General features: G+C 35.8%; 1 protein-coding gene across 1 annotated transcript in view; it reads right to left on the bottom strand.

Annotated features, from left to right (window-relative positions):
* Positions 1–13,398, bottom strand: part of LOC104528986 (thrombospondin type-1 domain-containing protein 7A) — a gene marked incomplete at its 5' end in the record, with an annotated part of 41,607 nt that extends 28,209 nt beyond the window's left edge. The window contains 3 exons of the mRNA XM_010173149.1: positions 1,779–1,957; positions 11,770–12,033; positions 13,204–13,398. Coding sequence (XP_010171451.1) covers positions 1,779–1,957; positions 11,770–12,033; positions 13,204–13,398 — 638 coding nt within the window. The remainder of the gene's footprint in view (positions 1–1,778; positions 1,958–11,769; positions 12,034–13,203) is intronic.
* Positions 13,399–14,658: the final 1,260 nt, after the last annotated feature.

Below are 14,658 nucleotides of genomic sequence, written 5' to 3'. Positions count from 1 at the left end.
CTCTTTCCACAGAGTTCATAATTCCTATATCTCAGCTTACAGCATAGCCCCTCTACATCATCTTTTGCATACTTCTGGGCATCAAAGATCCAGTCTAACCATTATGCTTTGTACGTATGCAAATAAGCATGTTACATATATAAGTAATAAATACATAAATAAAACAAATTACATTTAACAATTGAAATAAATATTCTGAAAGGTCTGTAGTTTTCCATCTGAATGAATGGTGGATAACACTGAGATTAAATAATTAATTCAAAATTAGAATGCAGGTGTATTCCTTGCATATTTCTGAATCAATAATGAATGTATTTAAAATTGAAAGATACAGCCTCTATATTCTTCGACATTCCTACCTTATCTGTAGAGTTCCCTTTTCAAGAAAGTACTATATTCCAATTTTATTTTTACAATAATTACATTTTGAATCATCTATTATTATTTGGCAAGTACCATGTAACAGTGCAACAAATCAAATTCGAGTCAATAGTATCGGTAGAGGGCAATAGTGTTTCATACAAGTGGCTAACAGACCTCTAGCAAAATCACCTTTGATGCAGAAAAACACGAGCCTATTATGTACTACATGAATATTAAAGAAGGAAAAAGACTTCTGTATAGCCTATAATTTGCTCCTGTTGAAACACATTCCTCCTAATTTAAAGCATATTTGCATGCTGACCCAAATCCAGCAACCCCCATTCTAGTTTGTACGTTGTTAAAGTAGATCACAAACGTAGTTTATTAGCTGCAGTTTAACACTTATTATTTTCTAAATTAGAACTAATTACATTCCCTAAAGTAGAAAATTAGATCAACAAGCCATTTCACTCTGTACTAGCAAAATGTCAATGGGATAATATTAAGTAAGTGCATTTTTATTCAAATGTAAATTGACAGCACATTTTTTTTCTTTCAATCCTTGAATATTTACGGAGAAGACCACGTGGCTGTTTAACACGCCTCTGCAAACTAAATTAAATTCAATAGTAATATGAATGTAAATCAATTCTGAAGAGCATAAGTTAATTGACAAGGAAGGTTTTTCTTTCTAAAGCTCCCCAAGCAAACAGGAGCAAAAAAGCTTTGAAGGTTTGACTTGGACTAGTATTAAACTTGGTCCCAAAGACTAAACGCTTATTAGTGGTCAAAGCACTCCCAGCATGCTCTTGGATCACATTTTCTGGCTTAGTTTCACTTGAAGAGGATCCAGACTGGGCAGCTAGACTGCTCCATACTAGAAAATCAAGTGCAGTTATTGAGACAACTGGGAGATGGACTTCAAAAGTGCATTCCTGACTGGAACTGCAGTGCCAGAGCAAGTGTACCCAGAATGTCAAGCTCCAGCTTGACTAAAACCCACTAAGGGACACTGGGATGATACTGTGTAAGTGTTTGAGAAGTTTTAATTTACTCTCTGATTTAAGGTGGTCGGGGAATGACACTAAGAATCTTCCCAGTTTGAGCATCTGTAATGAGACATTTTACGCATTGTAAGAGAAGATCTGCAGAAACATAGTCTTCACAGCCTGCATGTAAGAATGTTTTATTGTCTCCAATCTGCAGTTCAGATAATGTGCTAAGTACTTCCAGATGAGGAAGTAATGAAGGCAGATCCTATGCTGACTGAGGAAATCTAAGCCAATCCATACTCCTTCTCTACCTGCATCTGCCCCTTATGTTGTATAGTTCTACATCAATAAACAATACAGCTAAAAGGTTTAGTCAAGGTATGGAAAAAGCTATATTAATAATATAAATATAAATCAAATTACCTGATTGACATGATCTAGTTTTGGACACGGTCTTCCACCATTGTAGGGTTTTTCACGGAGCCATTTAGACCGAACTTTTACCCCACTCCCACAGGATTTACTACAGCGAGACCAATTGGACCACTCACTGAGCTTGCAGTCTGAGGGACATGGAATAATACAGGCTTCCTCAATATAACCTGTGTGAATGGAAAAGAAAGTTAAATCTCTTCAGCATGTCATTCTGCCACTTCTCCCTGAAGCCCTCGTCTACTTCATTTAGATTGTCCGAAGTTTGACTTGACAGGACTGTGTGAATGGAGAGATTTCTTCATCATTAGGGCTAAATCAAATTCTGCAGAAAATTGACACATATAGCTGAAGACTGCATTAGAGTAGCAGCTGAGCATCCTCACTGCTATCTGATTAGGATTCACACTCACCAGATTTCAGCATTCAAACTTTGTGACAGCTACATGTAATTGACACTAGCCATGTCTTGGTTGTATCATTCTTACACTGTAAAAACAGTTTTTTTGGTTTTTTTTTTAAGGAAAAAAAGTTTAATTAAAAGCTCCTCCATAATTATAACAAGTAATCCAATTGCAGTTATACATCAAAAATCCAACTGAATAAAAAAAGATATGCATCTTACCAGCCTGGAGAGAGGGAACTTAACGTCTTGTGACCTTTCTAAGGCTAGAAAGAGAGAGTGGCCTCCCACATTAATGATCTGCTGATTAACAACCATCTGCCCCCAGTAGCACACTGAATAATTGCACTGAAGGGAAAAGCAGATGTTTGGTTTGGATAAACCATTGGTCCTGAGAGGTTGGAGAGAGGTATGACATGGTCTGCCGGGAGTAACATGAGGCCTCAATTCACTGAATGAGTGAAAATGTCTTTCTTTCAAAAGCAACATATGCCGTAGCTCTATGATATGTATCATTTATGACAATATTTTCAGCATAAACTACAAAACCTCAAATAAAAAAAAATGGCCTTTACTGCATTTTTACTACAACTATACCCTAAACCTATATGAACTCTTCCCTTTCCTGTGTCAGAACATGCCTGCAACATATTTACTATTGGCAAACATTCACTTCAAAGACTAAAGAAACCAGTGCATTTAAAAGTGAATTAAAATATTTGATGGACAAAGTTGCAAAATTAATATATATTTAGGTAAGTTCATTCTAAAATGATTGGCATAGTTTGCTAGGCATGGTTTCAAATGTTTCTCACATATCTTGATTTTTTTTTAGTTTGAAAGCATTTCTGTCATTTTCATCAGAGCTGATGTTAGCAGCTTTATGTTTTTAACTTCTGCTCCTAAGTAAAGCTATTCTGTCTCTTCTAAAAGCAACCAATGCCAAACAATCACAAGTTGTGTAAAGAATCAAAACACTTAAGATATTTCAATTCTATATACCTATTTTTAGGTATAGATTAATTTGTTTTAGATATAAAGAACAGAAGGTTTGGGGTTTTTTTTAAATATACAGTAACATTCAGAATATTTTATGGGCAAATTCAGGTGATTATTTTATCCTACATAGCTTTCCTCTGTTTGGAAGTGTTAAATAGCTAAATAAATATACAAAGCACACCTTGAATTTGCATACTGTAAAACTACTCTTCACCAAATGTATCTTACTTACAATGGCTAAAACGTTATTAGCTTGAATTACAAGAAAGTTTATTAAATATCTCTCACCATTTGATTGATCAGCTCAGTGACATTGTATGAAAGGTACACTGTGTTAGACAAAATACATTTTTGAAGATCATATCACTACATGTCAGAGGTGGTGACACAGATTGCCCTGCAGTAGTAAATGCAAAATTGATTACATTTCACCTTACCTGACATCTCAGTCTTAGAAATCAGATGCACCCTATCTCAGAGCCCCATCCTACACTGAACTTTGATTGCATAAACATCAAACTCTGCATCTTCACCAGAAACAAGCTTTCAACAAGCCACCTTAGGTGCTATACAAAACCATATATTCACACAGTCAAGAAACTACTGAATGAAAATGGACAATAACAAAAAAGTTAAAAGAAACAATTCCTTCCAAACAATAAACCAACTGTTTAGTGATATTTATTGTCTGATAGAACCAAGTGAAGATTTTACTGTTCTATGAATTTTCTTGAGATTCTGAAATGCTGTCTTTCAACGTAACTTCTAAGTAATTAATTTCTGGACAGACCTTTCTATGATAACACAATTACACTATTTAGCATTTGTTAAATTTCTGCCTTTGTAATTAATGTCTGGAAGAAACAAATACACAGAAAATACAGAAACCAGAAATGTTACATGCAAATGGGACTAGTGATGCAGGTATATATTTTCTAGCATGAAAAGGACACGAAAAAAGCAATAAATTACCAAGGTAGAAAAACAATAGATGCAGAAGAAGGAAAAAATGAGAGCAGTGAAGTGGCTATGAAGAGCTGAGGAAAAGAGTGTGACGGTGAGGGAGGGACAGTGAAATAGAAGACCAACACTGTAAAGGCTGAAGATACATTCTCTGGACATCAGCAGTTCATGCTTTGCCTGCTGTTTCGGCTCCTGACTAGTCTTCCACTGCATGCTTCCTGCAGCTATTCCTTCTCCTCACATCTGAGGAACTTTGAAGAGATGAGATCTTGGGATACTGTGGTACAGAGCATTCGCCTTGCATGGTTCAGAAGGGTATTGGAAAGAGACACTCATCTCTTAAGTCCTATTCTTTTTCCCAGTGCAGTAGTTTCTCAATTATTTTAGCTCCTATCAACTGAACTTTAAAAGGCTGTGAAATGGGCAGTTGTCTACTATGAGTGAGAACATGGCTATTCTGTCATTAAAGATTTATTAATGAACCACAATTTAGTAAATGGCTTTGAACCACCAGGAGTATGAACTGAACTCATTATTAAAAGGGAAAAGTTTACTGTCCTATTGCTAACTGGCTATAAAATCTGGATTTCTACAACAAAGTCATTAACAAATGTAATGGATAATTAATAGTAGAGGACTTTAATGGACTTCAAACTTTGTCTAATAACTAAGCAGGTTAAATAGGTGGATATAAATTTTTTCCTCACAAACTGCACATGAAATGTGTAAGAACAGATCAACTACTTGAGTTGAAGGGTGTAGACATAAAGAACATCTTAGAAAGTGTTTACATGAACTCTTTTGTCCTTAGGACTGACAGAGTTACGGTCTGCTTTTATGACTAAAATGTCATGCTATGTTTCCAAGAAAAAACCTGCAATGTCAGAATGGTTTGTCTTCTTCAACAGAGATGTTTTTTTCAAGGAAATATAAAGTTCTTGGATCTCATCTCCCAGGACAAAGAAATATACAGTTATTTGTATTTCACTTGTAACAGAATATATGTATTTCTTGAGACTATTCATATTTCTGCCTAGCGATGGAAAGATAGATTGAACTCCATAAGACTTTTTTCTTTTTTTTCAGGATTACCCTTCAAAGCCTCAAAACCTGAGAACAATTATTATGCTTAACTGTCTTCTGCATCAGCAGTTCTGTCTCTGGTGAACTAACTACAGGTCTTTGGGTTGATGGATGACTACTTCATGACTGATGTCCTGTTGACAGTGGAGATACAGTGGCACCATAATGCAGAGGTCTAAGCTAGTATTTCTGGTGCAGGGCAGTAAGTAGCATATTCCTACAGAACACACAACAGGACAGATATATAATCTTGTACATATATAAAAAAAAATCTTAGAACCTAAGCCTACTACCATACTAGATTAGAATCTCCTATGGGAAATATATTTATTTTAGAATAAACTCTTGAGAGAAAGTCTCAATTAAATTTTAACACTGCAATTTTTTGTTGGTAAGTTTGCAGTGTTTCAGGTTAGAATATTGAAAGCAAAAAAAATAAAAAAAATTAAAAAAATCCTAATATAAGTGGATACAGCAAGATCTGACTGACATCTTGAACCCTGCAGACTCTCTTACAACATATGAGGTTTTACTATCACACACACAAGCAATTAAATACAAAATTCCTTGATTCACATTGATACTTCTAGCAGCTGTTGCAAAAGTATTCACTGATACACAGACATTCCTCTCTAATCCCCCACATAAGCCTTGTAGCCATGGATGGCTTTGTAGAGTCAGCACAAATCAATGCATCTCATTTAATTAATGCTAAAGGGGGAAATAATCTCACACTAATAAGGCAGCAGACGAACTATCCTGGACTGGTTGACTGTGCCTAAGGTCTTAACTGTAAACTGAAAAGAATTAAGAAGGGTAATATGACCTATATAAAAATGCTGCGGCTGTCTGCCATTCTACTATGTTTGCCTTCACTATGCACACACAAACACAACCACCGCTCAGTTTATGTGGGTCATGATTCATAATTGATAAATGGTGGAGGAAAGCTAAATATTGTTGAGTAAATAGTGTAAATGACAGTGGTCTGCTTTTGATTTTTTGTCATGAAAATTTCAAGGTACAGTTTAAAGGGACCATGAAGAGACTCTTGATTTTTTTCACAAATACACTGAAACAGATTGCTGGCAGACACATGTCATTATCCACAGAGCTCTAGTATGCTAGTGATGACAAGGATAAAGCTGCGAAAAACAACAACTGCTTTTCTAATGGAAGAAAATGTCTCTCACTTGACTATCAAGTGAACTATACATTTTTTTATTTCTCCAGTAAAATTACCTATGTAGTACTGAAACAAAGCAGAAACCAGAGAAAGGGCAATCTATGTGTCTTCCCTTAGGGAAAACAGGTAAACAACAGCTTAGTTACCACTTTTAGCTGACATTACCACATCTGCTGACAATTGTCAGCTGTTAGCTCCTGCCCACACTCCACAGAACTGGTATGGCTGAAAAATACCAGTGGCAGAATATTTCAAATGGCTGCTGAATGGCGCTAACTCTTTCATCAATAAATTTAGCTCACATTTGAAATAAAATATGTTGAAAAGAAAATTAAAAATGTTAGGCATATATAATACTGAAAAAAACCACAGATAAAAAAGAAAATAAGAAAAAAAACCCCACCTTGTCCCTCTGCAGCTGAAACTTAGGTCTATTTTCAGCTGTTTGGGATTTCTTTTGGAGCATCTGTTAAGCTACAGAAAGCTTAAGATGTTCTTCAGAAGGACTCTGCCCTCTGCTTCTCCAGTGTTCTCACCTAGCAGTAACAATAGATTTATTTAACCATATTTTGCCTTTCCTTTTTTGTTATGATCACTCCTGTCTTTCTGAAAAAGTTATTTGTATTTATGACTTCAAAGCTGCACTCAAAATTTCAAAGATTATCACAAGAATCCTCTCATGGGTCTACTAATTTAGGGCCTTCCTTGTATCTCACCCTTCCCTTAGCTCCTTGTAGTCTGTGAAACTATTAGTTAACTCTTCTCAAATCTTTTGAAATTGAGATATGTCAAGCAGTAAAAAGAGCCATGAAGTATTTATGTTTCTGCTCCTATTTACCTTTTCTTTCCCAAGTCAATTGAATTGTGATTATAAGCACACAACATTTCACAAAACAAAGAGCTTATGAATTTTTTGGCCCTGCAGAGCCGATCTGTCTCCTCATTCCTCCCACTCAAAACTGCATGACTTGCAACACTGACCTATTCATGGCCTCATAAATTTACATGGCAGTGTTTACAGGAAACTTTTGACAGTCTCACAATTTGAGTTTCTTGTGGCATTTTAGTATATTACACAACATACCTCATGATATATTAATAACATCAGTGTTGGTGTAGTTTGTCCCTCTTGGCAGATTTAGAGAATGTTGTCACAGGTGAAGAAGTACAATTATCCCAATTTCCCACCTCATGATTTTGTAGTGTCACGAGATAACAAAAGTTCAAATAAAAGTTGGACACCGCACAGGAAACATCTTCCCTTAAATAACGGTCTTGATTTCTCTCCTAGTCCAAGTTAATTTGCCAAATTATATCCCATAAAAGCTGTGATTACATACTATACTACTTGGAAAAGAAATAACAGACTCACAGGAACTAAAACAGATTTCTGAATAAAGTAGGTAACATAGCAGACAAACCCGACTCCTCTTCTTTGGATCAGTTACAAAATTAGTGAAAAATTCAGTGTTATTATTTCTATAGGGAAATAAGCAACTCTGTCAGAATTTACAAAAATAATCGAAGTGGGCTTGAATTATGTCCCATCAAGTTTAGCTTGAAAAACTAAAAGCAGATTGCTGTGAAGCTACAAGGCCCTTTTATTTGCTAGCAGGTGGGGTAACTACAGAAGTCCCTTGTTGATTTGGCATAATACATTCTTTATGTTAGTTCTTGAAGAAAAAACAAACAGTACACTGAAATATAGAGATGATGCCAAACTGAAGAACTGTCATACACCAAGGGTATGACAATAACAAGAAAAAACATTATAAATACTGTCAAGATATAAAATAAGATTTAACTGGCAAAACAGCAGTTTATACATGTTGAGAAAAATAAAATAAATCATGAGAACATAATCCATCAATACAAAGTAGATACTAAGAAAAGGTAGCAAACATACTGAAATTAGATTGAAACATCCATCTTATTTGTTCTAGCCCCACTAAACCTGGAAAAATGTTGAAGGTAGACAATAAATTAGGTAAACCTTAGAAATAATCTGTACTATGTTGTGTACAACACTGATCAATACTAGATTTTTGTTCTGGAAAAGCTACTGGAAAGGAAACCACAATTTTAGTGACATATTCCTTAGCATCAATTTAATTCCTTACCATCAAAGTCAGGATAGATACCTCATTCCCTGTACACCTAAAATTCCTGTCAAACAATTGTAGGAAGTTCAAGGAATGCAGGATTAGTTCAATAGCAATTCCCAGCTTCATCTGTCCATGTACTACACCATGATAAAGATAAAGGCCCTCTCTCCCTGAGGTAGAACTGATTAGAAAACAAACACAGAAGTCTTGCGCTTCACTGTCAAAAGCAGGTAATGAAACGGGGGGGAGGGGGAAAATCAAAGCCAAAACCAGACACCTTAATAAACTGATCTAGAGAGAAGGAATTCAAAATAAAACAACCCCAAAAAACAAAGGGTTCAGGCTTCCCAACCTACAATAAACATAGTAATGACACACAAACATTGCCAGTTTACAAAGAGAGCTAAAAGATACTTCAAATCTCCCATAAGAAAAGTGAGACGGAATTGTAGAAAGAAAAAACAAAATAAAGCAATGCTATATTACGTTTTGGGAAGGTTGTCTCTGGAGCCTGCTAGTGCTAATAGCATGTAAACAGTAGCTCTAGCTATAGTAGGTGTAATAACAGTGTACTGTTAGTAGCTTTTCTGCTGGATTATTATTCACTGTGATCACTGTAAGCGTAGGCAACATTCACTGATAAAATCCATTAGATTAGTGTATTTGGTCTGGCTGGGCTGGAGTTGATTTTCCCCGTGGCAGCCCTCAGAGTGCTGTGTTTTGTATTGGTGGCTTGAGGGGTGTTGATAACACCCCAGTGTTTTGGTTCCTGCTTAGCAGTGCTTGCACAGCATCAAGGCTGCCTCTCCAACATTTACCCCCCCAGCAGGCTGGAGGTGGGGAAGGTCTTCGGAGGGGACACAGCCAGGACAGTTGACCCAAACGGACCAAAGGGATATTCAATACCATATGACATCTGCTCAGAAATAAAAGCAAGGAGATCAGAGGGAGAAGGGAGGGCATCCATTACTTCTGTTTGTCCTCTGGCAACAGCAACGCATATGAAGCCTTGCCTCCCGGGAAGTGGCCAAACATCGCCTGCTGATGGGAAGTAGAGAATAAATATTTTGTTCTCTTGCTTCTGCGTGCGCAGCTTTGCTTTGCTTCTATTAAACTGCCTTTGTCTCAACCCACGAGTTTGTTTTTTTTGTGTTCCATCTTATTTTCTCCCCCTACCCAACTGAGGAGGGGGAGGGATAGAGTGGGCTTTGGTGGGCATCTGGCCTCTAGCCAGAGTCAACCCACCACAATTAGAAATTGCTGTCATGAAGAGTATAACAGGGTCAACAAAGACAGTTGAGAACATTATTTTTTTCCATTTTTTATTCCTCTTTTATAACTCTCCAATTCTTGCAATGGAATTGCACCTCAACATGTGCTGCCAGGGCTTGAAAGCATGCACATCCATGCTTGTTCTATGAAAAGAAAGAGTTCCCACCTCTTGCTAGCTCCTTCAAACAGCACATTGCCTACTATATACAACACCTACAATTGGCTCTTGGACACACAGCTTCTTCCCTCATGTGTCTTCCCTTGGCTGTTGACACAAAACCTGTCAGTCCCCATTCTTCAAGTCAGTGAAAGCTGACTGGCAGTAGGCCATCAGTCCCTCTAGTTTCTCATGGATTAAATTCTTTTGTAATTTTCCACTTTTCAAAGGTCACTCTAGACTGAATGCTGAAAGAACAGTAATTTCTAACATAATGTCACATATAGATAAAGTTTTAAAAAAAAAATAACAAAGAAATAAGGAAAAAGTTTCAGTTCCGTTTTGACAACACTGCCTTCTGAACAATTCAGACTGTTCCACAACCTTTTTTTTTCAGTCTTCCAGCTTTCTGAGGAGCTTTCTAATTCCCTCAGTACAACTACCCAGCCCAGGCAGATCTGTGCGCAAACAAGTGCTGGTTGTTAGAGGTAGATGCATCTTTTGGTACTACAAAGATGGCAAGTGGTCCTGGTCAGGCTAAGCAAGTGTAGCACGTCCTACACAAAAGAACAAAATTCAATATTTGTGAACCTCAACCCAGAGCAAACAACTGAGAACAGAATTAAAGAACATCCTCAGAGTAGAAAGAGGTTTCCTGTCCCATGCAAGTTTAGGATTTAGACTTTGTCATTCAGTGGTATTTATGTAAACTTATCTTTCAGTATGAGTTAACTACAGCAAAAGATGATTTTGAATAAAAATAAACATGGGAAAAAATTCTTCACAAAATTATCCAGTTTTGTTTTGAGATATTAAGCTGAATGCTCACTTTTCCACCAAATCACAAAGATATGCTACATCTTGGCTTGATACATTCAGTTTCTAATTTATCAAAGCTCTAAACAGGAATTAATAGTGCTAATTAAAATCCCCTTAAGTAATTCAATATCTTTGATTAGCTATTTTAACTTTATCCAAGTAAATAAATGAAATTTCTGTTATCTTAATTTAACATCAGGAAGTGGAATACATATACAAATTAAACTTACGTTGACCTTTTAATGGCACTGAGATTAACATCCAGCTTTTCATACTGATAGCTCAGATACAATTTTGCACTGTTAGCAGGAAAACAAATGAACACAAAAACTCCAGTGATGTAAATTAGCACATTTCTGGCTCACTGAAAATCAGAAAGTGCCAGTTTTTATCCTGACACTATAGATGCACCCACTTTAGGAAGGAACACTGTTCCCTCCAGGAGCAATGTGAATACAGAGAATAAAAAGTCTTTGAACATCCTTGGTTTACGGACAACGGAATTATGCGAAGTGTTGTGTGCTGTTGAACTCAGGTCAATGCATGCCTGTTAGGGTGCTGAAGAGCAAATGGTAGAGATGAGGCTATTTAAGGAGATTAAAACTATCTAAAGAATATGAGGAAATAATTTTAGCCTTTCCAAAACAGTCCTGTGCTGTCCCTGTTTATTTTTTGAGGATCTGACCCTTCTAAATGGTTTTATTCTCAAATTCACAGTTACAGTTATCAGGAAAAACAACAAGATTTTGCTTTTATCTATTAAAATACCTAGTTAGTAATTTACTGTGATTTTACTTTTAAATATTGCATTGTAGAATCAGTAAAAATTAAGTTTATTATTTTGTGAGTCAGCAAAAACATGTATTGGGTTAGAAGGTATCCTGGGATAAAAAGCAGCCTAAGCAATATATATTAATCTGCTAATTCTACTTTTGCACATATTATGTTAAATGAAATAAAGCAGGTAAGTAAAGAGATGAAAGGTTTCTAAATACCATGACTGTTGCATCGTGATGTTTCCACAAGTCGATTGTTTTGGTCATAGCATGCCATGGCCTGGTAACGATAGCCTTGTCCACATTCCTTAATGTCTCCTTGTACCTTCATTCCCAGCAATACTTCCAGTTTACCCTCCGGTAAAATACAGTCTGACCAATTTCCCACAGGCTGAGCACTGTACTTGTCGCATGGGCAGAACTGATTCTCAATCAGAGGATACAACTGGGAATTTTTGCATTTATCTCTTTTCTTACTTTTTCCTAGAAAGAAAAAATAATTTTTTTAGAAAGTTTGTAACCGTTTACATCTCCCCAAAATTTTAATTAATCTTTATTTATTTAGGTAAATGACTTGAATTTCTGACGTAATAGATGCCAACAATTTACACAAAGGAAAAATCTTTTAAAATAAAGTGATATATTTACTTTGGATAACAATGGTTGGGGATTATAGTTTGAAAAAGTTCGCAATTAAACAAATTTTCTCCTACTTCATCAGCATTGTGCAGTCCAGTTAAAAAAACTGTCTCTAGATAAAACTTTCTCAAATTGAAGAAAATTGCAGAAGGAAGTAACATGCATTTTTACTGCAGTAGTACCTTCTTTCAAAATGTCAAAATCCTTTAATTTCATCACCTGTTATCATTTGTTAATAATTACCATTCTTCCCCCTTAATAGAATAAGCTCCTTCTGTGAATTTGTTTCTTTCCAAATCTCTTGTTTTTCTTCCACAGCCGGAGCATAGACATCCACTCACCTTCCACTTCCCATTAAGTCTATTTTTAATCTTCTCTTTATAATAATTATTCTCTAAATAATTATGAATTCACTCCAAGTCCACTTATGTGTTAGCCTGGGTAAGACATTGCACAGAGAATACACCACAGCACATGTCACAGTCTTAGCAACTTTGAAGGGGTAACATAACTCAGGAGAGGGAAGTATCTCAAAGTGTTAATAGCATGGTAAGAGAATCTGTTCTTTCTTGCTTTTTTTAAAATAAAAAAAATTGTTAGTCAGGTTTGTTTTTTTTCCCTTGTGGAAGCAAACCTGGCATAAAGTTCACTGGAGTTAGAAGACAGTCACAGTGAGTCTTCTTGGAGATCATGAATTATTCATTGTCCACAGGTCTTCTGATTTACAGGTGGATGAAACTGGGGAAAGGGTTTGGATCCTATCACATTCTTTCTGAGGCTGCTAATGGGCACCCCCCCTAGCTAGCTTTCCTCTACCACAGATAATACAGGCTAATTGGCAAATAGCGCTGTGACAGAGGCTAAGTCTCACTCTTGAGGTTTCATTGTAATTTAGAAACACAGCGTGTTTTTCTTATCTTCATTTCATGCAGAGGAAACAATAAAAAAATAACATTAAAAAGAAGTGGGAGAAAAAAATTAATAAAAATGCATTATTTTTCTGGATACTCTTACCAACAAGAGTGCGTTTTCTTGTCCTGACTCCTCCACAGTTCCCATTACAGGAAGAAAACTTTGACCAGTTCGTAAACTGACAGTCATCTTGGCAGGGAATCTGGCATGTCTGTGTTAAAGATGGTAATGGACCAGAATATTTAAGGCATTCACTGACATCAGCCTGCCCTCCATCTTGTCTGCGGCAAGTAATTGCTGGAAGCAAAAAGGGATGTTGTTTAATTCAACATTTTTTTCATTAATATCTCTAATCAATTTAGTAAGTTTACAATATTCTACCACAAAATCACATTTAAAGCCCTGAATAGCTATACAACCACCTAATATTTGCAATCAGCTATGTCTTGAATGAATACGTTTGACTTTTCTTACTTTTTTGAGATTCTGTTTAAGTTACTATTTATCAGGGCTTACTATCAGTTACTAATTTTATCAGGAAAAAAAAAAAAATCTTACAGACAACTATAAATATTACAAAGGTTGCACCATGTCATCCCCACCTGTTATATCACTTCTCACATTATCATTTTTCCTACAGATACAGTCTATAACTTAGACATTAAAAAACTTTGTATATCATTTTAAGTAGCTGAGTAGTGTATAAGCTGCGAAGTTTTATGAGCAGCGTGCATTTTAGAAAAAGGGATAGACATAAAACTTAGAAACATATTTAAGTTCTGGATACCTCTTAACCACTCACAACAGTATTGCTGCCTTATGTTCTTCTGCAATTTTTAGTCATGAAAAAGGGTTGAAGGACAAAGCATGTTTGCTAGGGGTGGAGTATCAGCAAATAGGGGTAAAATTTTTTATAACAGGATAATCATGTCCTGAATAAAAGCTTCTTACTTATAAGAAAAAAAAGTTTCTTAAGAAAATTTCAGGTGGCACAGAAGAAAGAAATTGCAATATAAGGATTTACAAAGAATATGGCTGTTTCATTAATGTAGTCTTTAACAATGTTCTATTATTGTTTCTAATGGATTTTTTTTTATTTTTAACATGGTTGCTTATCTATTATTCTAACCTAAGCCTCAGTAGATCTAACTTCATTTCCTCGCCCAATGTAAAATGTATTACTCAGAAACAGTAACAAGATTGGAAACTTCTAGTTGTTTGTTTACACAATAGAATTATATTTATGCTTCTCTGCATCTGACAGCACACAGTAGATGCAGTGCCTCATAATGACTGTGAAAGTAATTTGGGTCACCAATTGTTGCAGTAACATTGCATCTGACCATAATATATCATTTGGTATACATATGAGGGAATATCACATTTTATATTACACTCCACTCCATAATTTAAGCATAGCACTTCAATTGTACTGACAATAATTGGTTTAATGGTATATGAATTGAAAGAAAAAAATGTTAATTTTACTAACCAAACTGTTATGGCGTAATCAAGTTCAGTTGTTGGAGAAAAATCATAGAATCATAGAATCATAGA

Source organism: Antrostomus carolinensis, unplaced genomic scaffold (genome assembly GCF_000700745.2).
Source record: "Antrostomus carolinensis isolate BGI_N321 unplaced genomic scaffold, ASM70074v2 scaffold19538, whole genome shotgun sequence".
Taxonomy (NCBI): Eukaryota; Metazoa; Chordata; class Aves; order Caprimulgiformes; family Caprimulgidae; genus Antrostomus; species Antrostomus carolinensis.
The sequence above is the reverse complement of the archived record's forward strand: the minus strand, read 5'-3'. Positions and strand labels throughout refer to the sequence as shown.